General features: G+C 39.8%; 1 protein-coding gene across 5 annotated transcripts in view; it reads left to right on the forward strand.

The window, feature by feature from the left end:
* The window catches only part of LOC140482169 (WAS/WASL-interacting protein family member 1-like), a 136,530-nt gene that overhangs the window by 95,526 nt on the left and 21,154 nt on the right, over positions 1–19,850 (forward strand). For all 5 annotated transcript variants that reach the window (XM_072579182.1, XM_072579185.1, XM_072579181.1 and 2 more), the window contains one exon: positions 5,523–5,617. In XM_072579182.1, coding sequence (XP_072435283.1) covers positions 5,564–5,617 — 54 coding nt within the window. In that variant the 5' untranslated portion in view covers positions 5,523–5,563. The remainder of the gene's footprint in view (positions 1–5,522; positions 5,618–19,850) is intronic.

Here is a 19,850-nt window from a genome sequence, read left to right on the forward strand (position 1 = left end):
CCCCTCCCCTCAGTTTGCGTATCAATTCAACTACTCAACAGATGATAGATTTCCACCACCCTCACCCACCTGGACAAGAAGGACATCTATGTCAGCCTACTGTTCATCGACTTCAGTTCTGCATTTAACACAATCATTCCTCAGCACCTGCTTTGCCTAAATATCTCCCTGCGTAACTGGATCCTGGACTTCCTGACTGGGAGACCTCAGTCAGACTGGATTGGGAACTGCATCTCCAACATCATCACACTGAGCACGCCCCCCACCCCCCAGCGTTGTGTGCTCAGTCCACTACTCAGTTTACCCTGCTGATGCATTACTGTGCAGTGATGCACAGGTTGAATCACATCATCAAGTTCGCTGATAACACGACTGTAGTAGATCTCATCAGCATGAATGACAAGTCAGCATACAGAGAGGAGGTACAGCGGCTAACAGACTGTGAAGAGCCAATAACCTGTCTCAGTAACCTGTAGAAAAGATGAAAGAGATGGTTGTTGACTTCAGGAGAGTATGGAGTGACCAATGTGTGCTGGACATCAACAGCTCCCTCATGGATATCATGAAGAGCACCAAATTTCTTAACATACACCCAGCGGAGAATCTCACCTGGACCCTCAACACCAGCTTCATAGCCAAGAAAGCCCAGCAGCTTATCTACTTTCTGAGGAGGCTGAGGAAAGCCCATGTCACGCCCCATCTTCACTACATTCTACAGAGGGTTCATCGAGAGTACCCTGAGCAGCTGCATCACAGCCTAGTTTGGGAATTGCATCATCTCGGATCATAAGACCCTACAATGGATAGTGAGGACAGCTGACCTCCATTACAGACATTTACATATCACACTGCATCTGAAAGGCTAAGAGCATTGTGGAAGACCCCACACATCCCTCACTTAAACTCTTCTCCCTCCTGCCATCTGGCAAAAGGTACTGAAGCATTCGGTCTCTCGCGGCCAGACTGTGAAAGTTTCTTCCCCAAAGCCATCGGGCTCCTTAACACAGTATGAACAGACTCTTTTTTCCCATCTGAAATTCTTTGCACAACTTCGAATTGCTGTTAGAAAAATGTCTATTATTTATATTTTCTCTATTACACCATAACTTGCATAATTTGCATTTCTTATGCACTTGATGCCATGTACGATTATGCAGTTTGTGCTGTCTGTGTAGCACCCTTGGTCCTGCAGGAACACTGTCTCATTTTTACTGTATCAGTTGTATATAGTAGAAATGACAAAAGCTACTCTACTTTACTCTACTCTGCTAATGTACAATTGCAACAGCTCCTATACTCAATGTTAAGCTCAACGAAGGCAAGCGTGCCAAATGCTACCTTCACCACCCTGTCTGCCTGCAACTCCATTTTAAAGGATCTATATACCTGTAGTCCTAGGTCTCTTTGTTGGGCCCAAGATCTTACCATTAACTGGATGAGTACTGCTCTAGTTTGCCTTACCAAAATGCAAAACCTTACATTTATCTGAAATAAACTCCATCTGCCACTCCTGGCCCATTGACCCATTGGATCAAGGTCAGGTTGTACTCTTAGATAACATTCACTGACCACTACGCCACCCATTTTGATATCAACTGCAAACTTACTAACCATAACCATATCTCCTGCATTCACACCGAAATCATTTAATATAAATGACAAAAAACAGTTGACCCAGCACTCCATGGCACATTGCTGGTAGCAGGCGTCTGGTCTGAAAAACAACCAGCACCCTCTGTCTCCAACCATAAAGCCAATTGTATATCTGATTGGTTGGCCTCCACCGCCCCCCACCCCCCCCACCCCCCCACCCCGGATCCAATGTGATTTAATCTTACAAACCAGTCTATCATGCGGAACTTTGTTGAATGCTTTGCTGATCTCCACATAGACAGAATTCTTCCCATTTCTTAAGTTTCCCTTGCTTAAAATCTTGGTTTATGACTCTTCTTTCTCTTCCTAAAGGCTATGATTGCCATTATTTTCTGGATGTGCCCAACTGTTGTTTATTAGCCAAATCTATTTGGTTACTCATTATTAAATTCAGTTTCTTCTAAAAGATATTGTTCTTAGGAAACTGTCAAAATCATTTCTGAAATTTGTTGCCTTTCGAACATAGAACATTACTACATAGTATAGGCCCTTCGGTCCTCAATGTTGTGCCATCCTGTGAAACCAAGCTGAAGCCCATCTAACTTACACTGTTCCATTCTATGCCTATCCAATGACCATTTAAATGCCCTTAAAGTTGGCGAGTCTACAGCTATTGCAGGTACTAAATTCCACACCCCTACTACTCTCTAAGTAAAGAAACTACCTCTGACATCTGCCCTATATCCATCACCCTTCAATTTGAAACACTGCCCCCTTGTGCTAGCCATCACCATCCAAGGAAAATGGCTGTCACTGTCCACCTAATCTAACATTCTGATTATCTTACGTGTCTCAATTAAATCACCTCTCAACCTTTTTCTCTCTAACGAAATCAGCCTCCAGTCCCTCAACCTTTTCTCGTAAGACCTTCCCTCCATACCAGGTAATATCCTAGTAAATCTCGTCTGAACCCTTTCCAAAGTTTCCATATCATTCCTATAATGCGGTGACCAGAACTGCACACAATACTCAAAGAGCAGCCACACCAGAGGTTTGTAGAGCTACAGCATGACCTCATGGTTCCAAAACTCAACCGAACTCCAGGATGAGCATTTCCCATCAACCACCACTCTGGCTTTTTTTTTCTTTATCTCAACACCACTGCCTAACAGTGGTAATGCTTATTTTTCCCCAGTACCCATGTCATGTGTGTGCAGGTGTCAGACACAGTGAAAACCAACAAGTATAAAAATCTTTATTTATATTCCACCACTAGGAAGAAAGGAAACACCCGAGTGACCAGTGACAAGCAGTGCCCTTCTCAAAGGGCAATGCTGCCTGATCAAACAGTGAAGGGGATGGCAGGAATTAAATCAAAATAGAGTTAGATGGGGAAATAATATACTCCACTCCCTGCGGTATCCACCTTTCCCTGAAAATCTCGAAGGTGTTGGTGGACACTGCGTGCTCCTTCACCAGGGACATCCGGACTCTGACATAAACACAGAGCCACCCTCTGTCAGCTTTCAGCTAGCCAATTTCTGATCCAAATCACTAATTCGCCCTCAATCCCATGCCTTTGTATTTTGTTCAGTTGCCTACCATGGGGAACCTTATCCAATGCCTTACTGAAATCCATATACACCACATCAATGGCTTTACTTATGAACCACTTTGCTTTTTTGTTCGGTGAAATTTCTCAGAACAAGTACATCCTTTCTGAAACAAAAACAGATGTTGCTAGAAAAGCTCAGTGAGTCTGGTAGCATCTGTGAAGAGAAATCAAAGTTAATGTTTCAGGTCCGCTGACCCTTCCTCAGAACTGATTATTTTTAATGTGTGCTTCTCTGCTGTCCATATTTATCCTTCCTCCCTACTCATCACGATTATCCCAGCAGAGTCTTACTGTTGGCAAAGCAGTATCCAAATTGGTTTGCTGCCTGATTAACCTTTCTGAAGCCCTTTTGCTTTGAAATAGACTGGGAATTCTTGTTTACATCTTTTCTCTTTGTAAGTCAGTCTTAAGTACAGGTAATAGCTCATCATTTACCTATAATTCTTATGGATAAGCTGTAATGACAATTCAAAGTAAAATGGAAGCTGATGAAAACCTGCTGCATTTGATAGTAGAACAAAGTAATGTATTAAGATAATTCATAATATTTTAAACCATGTTGGAAAATTATTGTAAAAGATTTCAGACACACACCTGACACCAGTACTCTTAAATTATTTACAACCTTCATGTTTATATTACTTATGTAGTATAATATGAAGTTCTTGTGCAAACTTGGAAGAACTGATTGTTCAGTGATGGGAATGTCCTTGAACTAGTAACCTGTATATCCTTACTAATGCTCCTTTGCCCACCTTTGACAACTTCATTTTCAACAGTGTTGGCTTTAAAATTTGGAATTCCCTCCCTAAAGCTCTCTGCTTCTATTTCCATCCAGAACACGCTCCATAAAATCTACCACTTTGTCCAATAATTTGGTCACCTGACCTAAAGCTTCCTTCTTTGTCTTGATATCAATTTATATCTGATTATATTCCTGCAAAAGCTTTAATTCAAAATACAAGCTAAATTTAAGTTGTAGCTCATGATGCAGATGTACCATGTTTCAAACTTATCACTAGTTGATATTTAGCAAGTATCCTGGAAGATTGCAGGCAGTAGAACTCTGTGAGATTATGGGTGAAATAGATGATGCATTCAAGGCTCTATAGCATTTGGTCTTGTCAATTATACCCCAGTGAATTATTACATTTTAGATTTGTTAAATATTGTGTTTCTATAAACTTTTTTTTAACTTAATGATATAGCTCATAGTTTTATATTATTAACTGATTTTAAAGAAAAAGGATATCTGTGTATGTGTTTCTGGATAAGTAGAGAAGAATTCTCTGCCATCTTTATTTTCAAGAGCTGTAGTATAATTGTAGGCGAGTGTGACTTATTTTGCTACTAATGCGATATTGACGACATACCACTTAGATGCCTTTACAAGCAGCTCCCAAGAGAATTCCAGAAGTATGCTAAAATGAGACAAATTAGTTTACCTCTATTTGCATTTCCTGATTTCTCTCACTCTAGTCTGTGCCATTCTTACATCAGCAAGTTGGGTGGGTATGGAAACTAGCTAGATGCTTTATGGATTCAAACATAAAGCAAGTCTAATGTGAAATAACAATTAATGAAAAGCATTGTTCTGATGAGAGAGACTCAATATTTTAAAATACCTTCCTTGTGATTTCCATTCACTTCATATTAAATCATCATTGCTTTTTAAACATCATAACAGTTGGAATAGAGTCATAGAGGTGTACAGCATGGAAACAGACCCTTTGATCCAACCCTTTCATGCCGACCAGACATCTCAACCCAATTTAGTCCCACCTGCCAGCACCTGGCCCATATCCCTCCAAACCCTTCCTATTCATATACCCATCCAAATGCCTCTTAAATGTTGCAATTGTACCAGCCTCCACCACTTCCTCTGGCAGCTCATTCCATACACATACCACCCTCTATGTGGAAAAGGTTTTACCGTGGTCTCTTTTATATCTTTCCCCTCTCACCCGAAACCTATGCCCTCTAGGGAATGTATAACATAATGTAGAGATTATTGGGCAGGTTTCCAAGCTTGCACCAAATGTCGGTGTGGCAGATCTGGTGCCATTATAGAAACCATCCAATTTTTACATCCTTTTTAGGAATTAAGTTGTTTGTTTCTGTGTTGCACAATCAATCTGCAATGCTGGTATATATCTGGGTGGAAAATGGAGAAATGTTCCTATAGGTGAAACTGACCAGTGATTTTGAGATTTCCACTTATTTATTGATGTGCCTGTTTGTTCATATACTTAGATTGTTTGTTTTTAAACTTATTAAAGTGGACCTCTGGAATATAACTTTTTTTGTCTTTTAGGATTTTGAAAAGTTAACCAGTGCACACATTGAATCCAGGAGATGCCGCCGCCTCCTCCCCCACCTGGTCCTCCTCCTCCTGCAACATTTTCACAGGTAGGATGTCTGAACACTGTTAGGTATTTTTTAATGATGAAAAAGCCTTATGCAAGAGTTTTAAAAAAAAGTTGCTTTCATAAAGATGCTGTTATAACACAGCATTATATGCGTTATTCCCTGACATTTTCTTGGTCTCTACAAAAAAACTGAGGTTTTGCTTTTTTTAAGAAAAAAAATGCTATAAACTTTATTCAAGTCAATTGCATAATAGTTCAAATTGTCATTAAATAATGTGAAATAAAGTTCACTTTCTTTCAATCCACAGCATGACCTTGGTGGGAGTTATGACCAGTTTTTAAAAAGGCAGAGTCTCTACCATAAAGACACTCTTTGTAGAGTGGCACAACTGGCGTGCATAAAATTTTTTTTAAAAAGTACTTTGCCAGGAAGAAACTGGAATGCCCTGTGTGGTGGAGTGATAGTCAGACGCCCTCCTCCTATATAAAGTAAACACTTGGAAAGCACTTTATGAATTGAGAATTGGAAAGTAGGATTAGGTTGAATAACTCATTCTTGACAAGTATTGAACTTGTTGGGCCTAGTGGCTTCTGTCTGTGTTTGTGTTTCTTAAAGTTTATCTGAATAAACGTAAACTTATGGATGATGAATGATGGAACAATGAACAGGAGAGTGCAGGAATAGAATCACAGAACTATTACAGTGCAGAGGTAGCCTGCTTGTCTCAGACGGCCATCATGATTTAATGCCATTCTCCCGCTCTTTCCCTATAACCCTGAATATTATTTCCGTTAAATGCTCATTTAATGTTCACATGAATGCCTCAATTGAACTACCTCAACCACACATCCAGGTAGTGCTCTAAATCTGAACCACTTGTGTAGAATTTTTTTCTCACGTGGCATTTTGCAAATCACTTTAAATTAGTCCCCTCTTGTTCTTGATTCGTTTTTATGATCTGGAACAATTTCTGCCTGTCTGCTCTGTCCATGGAGTTATAGAGATGTACATCATGGAAACAGACCCTTCAATCCAACTTGTCCATGCTGATCAGATATTCTAAAGTCCCATTTGCCAGCACTTGGCCCATATCCCTCTAACCCTTCCTATTCATATACCCATCCAGAATGCCTTTTAAATGTTGTAATTGTACCAGCCTCCACCACTTCCTCTGGCAGCTCATTCTATACATGCATCACCCTCTGTGTAAAAATGTTGCCTCTTAGATCCCTTTTAAATCTTTCCCCTCTCACCTGAAACTTATGTCCACTAGTTCTGGACTCCCCTACCCCAGGGAAAAGACCTTGTCTGTCTATCCTATCCGTGACCCTCATGATTTAATAAATCTCTCTATAAGGTCACCCCTCAGCCTCTGACACTTCAGGAAAAACAGCCCCAGTCTATTCAGCTTCTCTCTATAGCTCAAATCCTCCAACCCTGGCAACATCCCTGTTGATCTTTTCTGAACTCTTTCAAGTTTCATAACATTCTTCTGATTGGAAGGAGACCAGAATTGCACACACTGTTCCAAAAGTGGCCTAACTAATGTCCTGTACAGCCTTGAAAACGTCCATCAAATCTCCTCTATCCTTCTGTCCAAGAGAAACTGTCGCAGTGTCTCCAATCTATCTTCAACACTGAGGATTTTTTCATCCTTGGATCTACTGTCATAAGCCTCTTCTCTATTCTATCCAATGTATTCATATCCTTCCTAAAGTGTGGTTCACAGAACTGTACACAATGTTCCAGCTGAGATCTAATTAGTGCTTTACACAAGCTAAGGATAACTTCTCTTAACTCTAGGCACTATTTTTAAAGCACAGGATACTCAATGCCTTATTGACCATGCTCTCCACCACCTCTTCTCTGTCTCTTTGCTCCTACTCGCATTTTTATAGAAGTTATTTATTTTGTACATCACCTCACACTTCTCCACATTGAACTTCATGTGCTCCCTGTCTGCCCACTCTCTGAATTGTCAATGTTCTTTTAAAATTCTGTACTGTCCTCCTAACAGTAAATATGATATAAATCTGGAAAAGCAAGGATGCCAGTACTAATTCCTGTGGGACCTCTCTGCAAACCTTCCTCCAGCCTGAAATATGTCTATTAACCATTACTCTGTTTCCTGACTCTGCCAATGTTGTATTCACATTGCCTTTATTCCTTGAATTCAAACTTTTGTCACTTCCGCATACACCACATCAACAGCATTACCCTCTCAGTTACCTCTCCTAAAGCAAGTGAGTTTCCTTTAATCAATCCAGGCCGGCATTCCCTAATAACCCACATTTGACCATGTCATTATTAATTCGATCTCAAATTATTGTTCCCTCACTACCAACTTTAAACTGACTGACTGACTAGTCTGCAATTGCTGGGCTTATTCTTAAAAGTTTCCTTTTTTTGAACAAGAATGTAACCTTTACAATTCTCCAGTCCACCAGCACCACCTCCAAATCCTGGGAAGACTGAAAGATTATAACCTGAGGTTCTGCAATTTCCATCTCCCTTCCTTCAATATCCTGCATCTCATCTGTGCAGGTGCCTTGTCTACTGTTAGTACCAATGGCTTCTCCAATACCATCACCATATCACTTTTTAACCCAGTGCCTGGATTTTCTCCTCTGTTTTCATGGCCTGTATAAAGTGTGCCTCCTTGATGGAAAATATTAATTTAATACCTCATCCATGCCCTTGTCTCCATGTGCAAATCTCCCTTTTGGTCCCTAATCTGACAAAGTTGTCCTTTTACCTGATTTATGTGCCTGTAGAAGACTTTTGGATTCCCTTAGTGTCAGCTGCCTGTTTTTCTTTTCATTACCTTCTTTGGTTGTCAAGTTTGTTTTCTCACCTCCCTTCTAAACATTTTGTGTTCTGGTTGGTTCTTGATTGACACAAGTCATAAGCCACTTTAGTTTCTACTTCCTTTTGCTCCAGGAGCTTTGGATTTGTTTGCCCTGCTTCTCCCTTTTGAATGAATATTCTTTGACTGTATCTGAACTACCTGTTCCTTGAAGATGGTGCTTTGGAGAGAAAAATGGTGACTGGACAGTCTTTGGCTCCAGGATATTTGGTCCTGCTCTGTTCTTGTCTCATTGATGTTCACTCTCCCCCAGTTAATTATTCGTGTTGTGGATACTCAATTATCATTTTTAAGTCTTATTTACTCTCGAACAACCTCTCTGGCATTGAAGTTTAACTTTTATAGCTACGGAATCTCATTCCTTCAAAATCAAATTATTGTTGTGGTTTATAAAATCTAATTTTGTTTCTTTCCTCTTTCCCTCTCCCTCTGTCTCAATCCCACATTTTCTTTCCTCTGGATTTCCTTTTTGTCGATAATACAGCATTGAATTAATTGTGGCAACTTACATTTCCTGATTCAAACTCTGCACGTCGCAATCAGGATTCTTTCAATCTGATTGGTTAAGGAGGGACAGAATCTTGAACTGTTCAGAGAGTTCTTGTAATAATACAACAGTGTTGCAGAAGGCTTTGCACCATTTATGGATATTTCAACATGACGCCGTCAAGTGTAAATGCTTATAGAAATGCTGAAGGAAGTTGGAGTGTAACATGGAGCTAGCATTGTTCAATTGACACTGACCTCAAAACGTAATCCCTAAGACGGGGTCATCCCAATAATTTTTGTAATTTTTGCTCATCTAGTTTGAATACTGGACAAGTAGTGTAACAAATCAGAGACATTAGAGAGGCCACAAGAAGTAGCTATCATCAGTGCATGTTTGGAATCTGACAATATGTTTTAAGATTATCTTTGCCACTGTCAATTTGTGGATGAGAAAAAAGACTAGAGATAAATTTTTGGGTACTCCAGAGATGATGGTTGGTATTCTGAGAGATTCCATTTCAGATGATTCTCTGGCTGTGACTGGATCAATGGAACCAGGAAACAGCATTTCCACTAATTTACAGGTTGGTGTGGGCCACTGCATAGAAGATTACAGGCAGTTCATTTATGGGACTTGGCCAATAAGAGTGGCAATCTGTCTTCTCTGAGACATTTAATTGACTATTCGGGTTTCTTGGTTATTAATTATCGATATCAGCCAACAATAATTACACTATTTGAATTCATTTCCATGATTGAGCATGATGGGACATGATCTAACTTCTAGGTTATTTCTATAGTTATTGCATAAGCATATGCTTATTTATTCATGGGAATCACCAAGAAGGCCAATATTTGTTGTCCATTCTAATTACTTTTGAAAAGTTGAGCTGCTTCTCGAATTGCTGTGACATATATGTATGTCCAGAGAGTGGTTAAAGAGGGATTTAACACAGCTGCAGAGAAAGAATGATGATTTAGTTCTGTGTCAGGATGGTGTGTGGCTTGGGACTTGCATGTTTCCTTGTCTCTCCTACCCTTCTAGTAGAGGGCCCCCACAAGATTGGAAGTGCTACGAAAAGAGGCTCAGCAAATTGCTGCAGAGCAGCTTGTAGGTGGCATGCATTGCTGCCACACTGTGCAATATTCAGTTTATCAAAACAGCTACTTATGCCTTAACTCACAGCAAGGTCCATTCCCCTGTCACCTCTGTGTTGGCTCCCAATCAAACAATATCTTGATCTTAAAATTCTTATCCTTGTTTTGAAATCACTCCATGGCCTTGTCCTTTTCCTATCTTTGTATTCGCCCCCAATCTCTCAAGCCTTTAAGGATATCTACAATCCTGTATTCTGAGTTTACGTATTTCACATTATAATTGCACCACCATTGATGTTCAAGCATTCAGTTGTCTAAGTCCCAATGTCTGGAATTTCCTTACCTAAACTTCTCCACTCTCTACATGCTTTTCTTCTTCGAGACATTTCCTGAAACCGATCGCTTTGACTCTGCTTTTGGTTATCTGACTGAATGTCTCTCTTGTGGCATGAGGTCATACCTTGTTTTGTAATGTTCCTGTGAAGTATTTTGGGGTTTTCATTATGATGGAAGTACTAGAGAAATATAGTTTGTTGGTGTCATGGTAGCAACTGGAGTGCCCACCTAGTAGGTTTGTGTTATTTGGTGTCATTTTGGAGCTTTGTTGGATTTGTACAGATCCAAAGAAGAGTAACATGTTTCATCACAATCCTAACTTGTGCCTTGTAGATGGTGGACAGGCATGTGGGAGTAAAGAGAGAGCTAATCACTGTAGAATTTCCCAACCCCTAACTTCCTCCTGTACTCTGGATTCACGCAGTGAGGTCCAGTTCAATTTCTGATTTGTGGTAATGCCCCAGATGTTTGTGGTGGAATATACATTGATGGTAATCCCATTGATTGTTATGCAGATATGGTTAGATTTTTTTTCTGTTGGAGATGGACATTGCCTGGCACTTATGTGGCATAAATGTTATTTGCCACCAATGAGCCAAAACTGAATGTTATCTTCGTCTTGCTGCACATCAGTACAGACTGCTTTAGAATCAGAGGGATTGCAAAAGGTGTTGAACGTTTGTGCAGTCATCAGCAACCATCCCTACCTCTGACCTCATGATGGAGGGAGGGTCATTGATAAGACCATTGAAGTTGGTTGTTCTGCTTTAAGGGAAACAACCCCAGCCTATCTTTTCATAGCTGAATTGCTCCAGTCTGGCAACAAACTGGTGAATCTCCTCTGAATTAGCACATTGCAGCACAATTATGTCCTTCCTACAGTGTGGCTACTAGATATGCTCCATGCACACCAAGGTTCCCATGATCCTTTACCTCCTAGGGTACTACTGTCAATTGTAAGCCCTTGCATTGTTAGCCCTCCCAAAATGTATCACCTCTCACTTTTCATGATTGAATTTCATTTGCCACTCTCTGCTGAACATTCTTTCCAAGTTCATTATTTGATTGTCTCACTATTTGTGGATGTGGCAGAACTGCAGAGTTTTGAACTGTTGGGTTGGTCATATGATCATCTTCCATATGTTATCCAGTGTTATAGCTTCACCAGATTGGCACTTCATTTTTAGGTATGCCTTGAGCTGCTCCTGACGTGTTTTCTTACACTCCTCTGAAACAGGTTTGATTCCCTGGCTTGATGCTAATGGCTCACTGAAGGACATGCTGGGCCATAAGATTACTGACTAGTTGAATAAAATTCTGTTGCTGAGGGCCCACAGTGCCTAATGGATGACGAGGTTTGAGTGGCTAGATTTGTTTTGAATCTATCCCATTTTGTGTGCTGTTTGTCCTGCACTACACGTTGAGGATGTGTCCTCAGTGTGCAGACAAAATTTTAATTCGACAAATGAAGGTCATTCTTACCAACAGTATCATGAACAGATGCCTCAGGGACAGGTGGGTTGGTGAGGGAAAAGTCAAGTAGGTATTTCTTTCTTGGTTCCCTTCTGTATGCTGCAGTCCCCCGTTTGACAGATATCTCTTACTGAAGATGGTAACTTACTTTTGAGTTGAGATTTAACAGATGCAATTCATCTTCTACTGCACTCACATGGCCTCTACACATGGATAAGGTCACTAGGTTGGCCAGTTCTGGAAACATTCTCCAATTATTTCCAAATCCATCATTTCACTGAAGTCTGCTGAGACCATTCTACTTTCTTCCGCTACTCCAGCTGCACCGGTTGCAGCTGAATGACATTCCCAGATTCAATCCTAGATCCTAGATCAACTCACTTAGATACAAGAGGAACTTTCACAGAATCTCTTTTGGAGAAATTCTGTTCTCATTTATTTACCTTTTTCTTTTTGTTTATGTCTGTATTTGATGGACAACAGTATGACGCCTTTTATGATGTGACAGAGTCCTGGTAATTTTGCTCTCATTTCAAAGAAGTCTTAGAGTTGTTTGTAGCTGTGTCATCTTCCTGCAAACTAACTGATAGGGCAGAAACTCTGTTGAGTCTGACCTGAACTCTATTTGATTAATAGATCTATTAAATTCATTGAGCAGAAATGATAAGGCACCTGCTGGTCAATTTAGAAATCCTCGCTAAAAAATAGGAAGCTGTAAAGGTAAAAATGACATTTCAAGCAACCAGTATCTCCAAGAGGCAAGAGAGAGGGCAGCAATTGGTTGGGGTTGATTTCCCCTTTTAAAAAGGTTCAGTTCATAACATTTGTACCACCCCAACAGAGAAGTACCCCTAAGCCGGGAACAAAGGAAAAAAAATCCGCCTGTGTTTGTGAATTGTATCCTATCGTGCCCACTAGACAACCTCAGTGCGCACAATGCATGAGAAAAGAATCAATTTTAACATAGAACATTACAGCGCAGTACAGGCCCTTCGGCCCTCGATGTTGCGCCGCCCTGTCATGCTAATCTGAAGCCCATCCCACCTACACTATTCCATGTGTGTCCATATGCCTGTCCAATGAAGACTTAAATGCACGTAAACTTGGCGAATCTACTACCGTTGCAGGCAAAGCATTCCACACCCTTACTACTCTCTAAGTAAAGAATTTTGTTTGAACTTTTATCATCTACAAGAAACAGCTAGATTAATGTATACAGAATGGCCATCTGGCAGGTAGCAATGCATTCAGTAGATGAGATGAGGGAAAATTAGTAATTGAAAATTGTCCTTTCAAAAAAAAAGGAGAAATCAACCCAACCAATTGCTGTCCTCTCTTGTCTCTTGAAGATGCAATTGCTTGAAACATCATTACCATTAATTGTACAAATCCTGCCCCTTTTTTGTTTCACCAAAATGCATTACCTCATTTATCCAAGTTAAACTGCAACTGCCATTCTTCAGCCTGTTGGCTCAATTGATCAAGATCTCTTTGTAATCTTAGATAACCTTCTTCACTATACACTATACCACCAATTTTGATGTCATCTGCAAACTTACCAACTATGCCTCCTATATTCTCATCCAAATCATCTATGTAAAATGACAAACCAACTAAATCCTGTGGAATACTGCTAGTCACAGGCCTCCAGTCTGAAAATAACCTCCATGATCACCCTTTGTCTCCTACTGTAAAGCCAATTCTTGTATCCATTTGGCAAGTTCACCTTGAATCCCAAATGATCTAACTTCAACAATTAGTCTACCATGTGGAACAACATCTACTGTCTACCCTCATCAATCTTTTTGGTTACTTCTTCAAAAAAACTCAATCAAGTTTGTGAGGCATGATTTACCTTGCACAAGAACCATGTTGACCATCCCTAATCATTCTTTGCCTCTCCAAATGCATGTAAATCCTCTCTTTCTGAATCACCTCTAACAATTTACCCACCACCAATGTCAGACTCACAAGTCTACAGTTCTCAGGCTTCTCCTAACAACCCTTCCTAAATAAAGGCGCAACATTAGCCATCTTCCAATCCTCTGGCATCTCACCCGTGGTTATAGATGATACAAATATTCCTGCTAGGGGCCTCACAATTTCCTTCCTAATTTTCCACAATGTCATTGGATACACTTGATCAGGTCTAGGAGACTTATCTACCTTTGTTTTCTAAGACCTCCAATACTTCTTCTTAAGTAAAACAAACTGCTTTCAAAGCATTAATATTTATTGCCCTGAATTCTCTAGTCTCCATTTCTTTCTCCACACTAAAACTGATGCAAAATATTCATTTAATGTCTCTCTCATCTCGTGAGGTTCAATGCAAAGATGATCTTGTTGATCATTAAGGGGCCTTACTCTCTCCATAGTTGCTCTTTTGCTCTTAATGTTCTTGTAGAATCTCTTTGGATTAACCTTAACCTTATCTGCGAAGGCTATCTCACATTCCCTCTTTGCCTTTGTGATTTCCCATTTAAGAATGCTGCTACACTCTCTATGCACATCAAGAGATTAATTTGATCCCAGTTGTCTATATCTAATGTGTGTTTTTTTTTATTCTTATCTCTAACCTCTACCTTTATTCATCCATTGTCCTCTAATCTTACCAGCTTTGTCTTTCACTCCAACAGGACATAATGCCTTGAACTCCGTTATCACACTTTTGAAAGCCTCATACATGTTAGTCATTCCTTTTACCTGCAAAAAGTCTAGTTCAGTCAACTTTTGAAAGTTCTTGTCTCATACCATTAAATTTGCTTTACTCCAATTAAGAACTTTAACTTTATGGGACTCTTACCCTTTTCCATAACTATTTTAAAACTAATAGAATTATTGCCACTCGTCCAAAGTGTTCCCCTGCTAACTCTTCAATCACTTGACTGCCTTATTTCTCAAGAAGGTCAAGTTTTGCTCATTTTCATATTGATAAAGATAATTTTCTTAAATTCATTTAACCAATTCCTCACCATCCAAACCTTTAACACTGTGGCAGTCCTAGTCAATGTTTGGAAAATTAAAATCCACTACTATTACAACCTATTATTCCTACATATATCTGAGATCTCTTTATATATTCGCACCTCTATTTCCCTCTGACTATTAGGGGCCCTTTAGTACAATCCAATCAAGGTGATCGTCCCTTTCTTATTTCTAATTTCAAACCATATATTTTCACTGGGCAATCACTCAGAAATATCCTCTAATTATAGTGGTAATGTTTTCTTTAATCAAAAATACCACTCTTCCTCTCTTAACTCTCCTTCTATTCTTCCTACAGCAACTAAAACCCAGAACATTGAACTGCCAGTCCTGTCCTTCCCTCAGCCAGGTTTGTGTAAAAGCTGTGACGTCCCAGTCCCATGTCCGATATATGCCCTGAGCTCAATGTAAGAACCTTACATTGAAATAAATGCAGTTGAATTATCTCGTTCTCAGACATGTTTTTGTCTGTCTTTTCTAATTAACTTGCTGTTTTCTGATTCAGAACTATCCTCATCTGACTTTCTATCTTCACTGCCACTTAGAAACCCCCACCCGACTCTCCTGAAACAAAACTATGAAATATGGGTGGCACGGTGGCTCAGTGGTTAGCACTGCTGCCTCACGGCACCAGGCTCCCAGGTTCAATTTCAGCCTTGGGCAACTGTCTGTGTGGAGATTCTCCCGGTGTCTGCATGGGTTTCCTCCGGGTGCTCCGGTTTCCTCCCACAGTCCAAAGATGTGCAAGTCAGCTGAATTGGCCTTGCTAAATTGCCCATAGTGTTAGGTCCATTAGTCAGAGGGAAATGGGTCTGGGTGGGTTACTCTCTGGAGGGTCGGTGTGGCCTGGTTGGGCCGAAGGGCCTGTTTCCACACTGTAGGGAATCTAATATCTAATCTGATCTCTATTCTCCAGCAGGGTATCAGTTCCTTTCTAGTTCAGATGAAACCCATCCCTTTTGAACATGTCTTTTCTATCTCAAATGATATCCCAATGATCCAAGAGTCTTTATTCCCAGCACATTACACCATCTCTTCAGCCATTGATATATCTGTCCTATCTTTTTATCACTTCCCTCATTTGAACTTGGCACTGGAAGTAAACCAGAGATTACTATTTTGCACTTTTTTAACCTACTTAACCTCTTGTATTCACTCTGCAAAGCCTTAACCCTTTCCCTAACTGTCATTCCTACCACTGGGTATAACAACTTCCAGCTGCTCACACTCTTTGACAATATGTTTAAAATGTTTCAAGATGTCCTTAACCCTGGCACCAGGAAAGCAACATGCTCACCTGCCTATCAGGGGCACACGCAGAATCTCCTGTGTGTGCCCCTAATAGGAGAGTCGCCTATAACAATTTTTTTAAAAATCTTGACCGACTCTGTTTAATGCAATTCATTCTTAGTGCCCAATATCTGACTGCCACTTCTGTTTTCCTCTGAGAGACTATCCCCTTCAACAGTACCCAAAACAGAATATCTGTTTAAGAGAGGAATAACCACAGGAGACTTTGGTATGACCACCTTACCTTTCATGACAGGCATCCATCTACATGAATGGTCCTACTGTGTAATTACTTATCTAAATCTACTGATCATCATACCGTGTCTCTCGAATGTTCTCAGTGGCATTAAGCTAAGAAGAAGCTCTCAATAGTACATTATAAATAAAAACAAGCTACTCTTCTTTTATCAACAGATTTTAATCTTACTCATGCAAAGGATAAAACAAAATTTAAACATATAAATCTTAAAAAGAAATCAAACACTTAATTGGAATAATCAAAAATGCCTCCTCTTCATATCCACCAACTGTATACTTCCAATCTCCAGATTTAAAAAAAATCTCTCTCTCAAGCCATCCATGTGTAGACCTCACCACCAGATCCATATCTAAAACAATCTCTCATTTGTGTATATTTTTTCCCATAAATTTTGTTGAAATATAAAGTTTCATTTATTTAAAAAAAACCTTCTCCAGATTGAAACTCGACAAACACTTGGAAGTCTCTCTCTCTCATAAACTCAGTTTGGAAAAAAAATCTCTTCACGATGTAAAACAATCTTTCCTTCGCATATTTTTTTTCAGGTATAGCTTTTGAAGTATAAAAGTTTGAAAAACATCAAGGATCCCTGTCCAGATCGACACTGTATATGCATATATAATTGTTGTCTTTGACAGCAGTACAATTTGTGACGGGGGACTTGCATAAATCTTAAGATGTAACTAACATTCACCTTCCAAAAGCATGTATCATATAGCTACAGTTTCTGAGCCCTAGTTTCTTACAATTAAGTAAATTCATGGTGACGTGTTATCATTTATTGATGGCTTCTCCTTGACTGCATAAAAGAAGGTTCTTGTTTCACAAGTCTGCTGGACTTGTAATTGATCACTAGCCTGGACCAACATCAGTAGAGTAAATGGAGACTATACTCTGAAGACCTGTGAAATAGAGGATTCTTTTTGTCACAAGTGATGCATAGCCAATAATTCTTGAATTTTTTTTGCTTAGTATCATTCGTGGTCAAGGTTGATAAATAATTTCAATAATAGAGAAAAGAGATATTAGTTGAAGATGTGTGACTCCATCCTGGTGATATTCTTTCAGTTAGGTTTAGTTTAAATAGAACGGACTTGAATATTTTATCCATGCCCAGTTTATCCATCTCACCAAAACAATAGTCCATTTACATGATGGTTTTCATTCTTTGTCTTTCTGGTGTGTGCATTTGTACGATATTTTATTGGGTGATTATTGTTTTGCAGATGAATGTGAGTGGGAGAAACATTGAGTGTGAATATCTGAGAAGTGTTGGGATTAGGGAGTTCCTTTATTTGTCGTTTCAATTTTTGACATGCATTATCATTTTTAAAAAAAGTCTTGCTGTATATACTAAGGTGATTTATATTTAAAAGTTGTTGAACCATGCCACAATAATCTGAAAATATTGTAAGGAAATAATATTTTGAATAAATACATTGGATGACCAGCTTCCAAACATAAATCACAATAAACAGCCTTCTGAAATTACATGATTTTCTATTTTCCAACAACACTTGACACTTAACACCATCATGAACAAAGCATTGATTGACCCCCCTCTTCCCCCCTGCATTATCTGCCATCAATATTTACTCCCTTCACCACTGATGCATGGTGAGTACCATTGAAAAATACACTGTAGCAACATACCAAAGATACTTTGTCAGCACCTTCCAAACCCATAATCTCAATACCTAGAAGGGCAAGGGCAGCTGATGCTTGAGAGAATCTGCACGTTCCCTTACATCCTAGCTTGGAGCCATGTTGCCATTCCTTCAAAGTCACAAGGTCAAAATCCTGGAACTTCCTAACAGTGTGGTTTTGTGACCATCAGACTGGTTTTGTGACCATCTCTACCAGTCCTGGAGGATGGAAGAGTCTTCCTCCACACTACACATACACCAGGATCTCCAGGTCTTGGTCCACAAAGTGAGCACCTATTTTCCCATGTCTGTCATGTCCCAACAAAATGTCACAAGCCATGCAGGGCAGCTCTGGTCTGGCCATACTTGACCAGGTTCACAAAGACCTTTGGAAGATCACATTGATATCAGAAACCCCAGGGTATACTGGGATGTTGCAGCAGTGGTGAGTCCTCTTTAGTGGCAAAATCGAGCTAGCTTCAGACAAGAGGGATGATGTAGGCTTGTGAAAAGTAGATAATGATATTATGGAGAGCTACTTCCATTTTCAACTGTTGGTCGTATTGTGCAACTGAGAGTGTGACCGTGGTGTTTGAAGACTGAGGGTCAAAAGAGAATTTGAGACATCCACCAAAAATATAATGTATTTTCATATATAACTATCTACCCTGGAGCTGTAAAATGAATTAATAAACTAATTCTTCAATTTGCACCTCTATATCTTCCAAGGAATTCCACTGAAATTTATAGCACAGCATGGATTAGTCAGTCAACTGACCTATTCCAACATTAACACTCCACACAAACTCTTACAACTTTACATCATTTCTTTCTATTCCTTTTCCCCTTGTGCTTAATTACGTTTCTCTTTGTTTCAACCATTTCATATGGAAGGAAACTCCACATTCTAATTTTGAAATAATTTTTTTCATTCAGGGGCATTGGCTTCACTGGCTGGCTCAGCATTTATTATCTATCCCTAATTGCTTGTCGAAAGGTGATGATAAGCTACCTTATTGAACCTCTTCAGTCTGTTTGGTGTAGGTACACTTGCAATGTTGTCAGGGATGCAGTTCCAGCAACACAAGGAATGGCAGTAGATTTCCAAGTCAGGATGGTGAGTAGCTTAAAGGGGGATTTGCAGGTAGTGGTATTCCCTTGGATCTGCTGCCCTAGTACTTGGTGATTGTTGTGGATTTGGAAGATGTTGTTCAGGAACAGGGTGAATTTCTGCAGTGCACCCTGTAGGTGGAACACTCTGTTGCCACTGAGTGTTAGTGTTGAAGAGAGTGAATTTCTGTTGATGTGGTCAATCAGGTGAACTTTGTTCTGGATTACATAGAGTTTCTTGAGTGTTGTGGGAGCTGAACTTATCGAGATAGGTATTCTATCACAGTTCTGACTTTTGTCATGTAGATAGTGGACAAGCATTTGGGGAGTCAGGTGGTGAGTTACATGCTGCAGGATACCTAGCCTCTCACCTGTTCTTCTAGCCACAGTATACATCTGGTAGTCCAGTTCAGTTTCTAGTCAATGGTAATTCTCAAGACGTTAATCATGGGGGATTCAGTTATAGTAGTGATATTCAGAGTCAAGGGTGAGGGCTCGATTCTCTCGTTAGAGAAGGTTATTGTAGCACAAATAATACTTGTAAGTTCCAGCCTGGATGTGTTTCAGATCTTGCTGTATTTAGACATGGGCTACTTCAGTATGTGAAAAGTTACAAATGGTGCTGAACACTATGCAGTCATTGAACATCCCTACTTCTGACCTTATATTGGAGGTAAGGTCATTTGATAAAGCATTTGAAGATGTTTGGGCCAAGGACAT

This window comes from Chiloscyllium punctatum, chromosome 10, assembly GCF_047496795.1.
Source record: "Chiloscyllium punctatum isolate Juve2018m chromosome 10, sChiPun1.3, whole genome shotgun sequence".
Taxonomy (NCBI): Eukaryota; Metazoa; Chordata; class Chondrichthyes; order Orectolobiformes; family Hemiscylliidae; genus Chiloscyllium; species Chiloscyllium punctatum.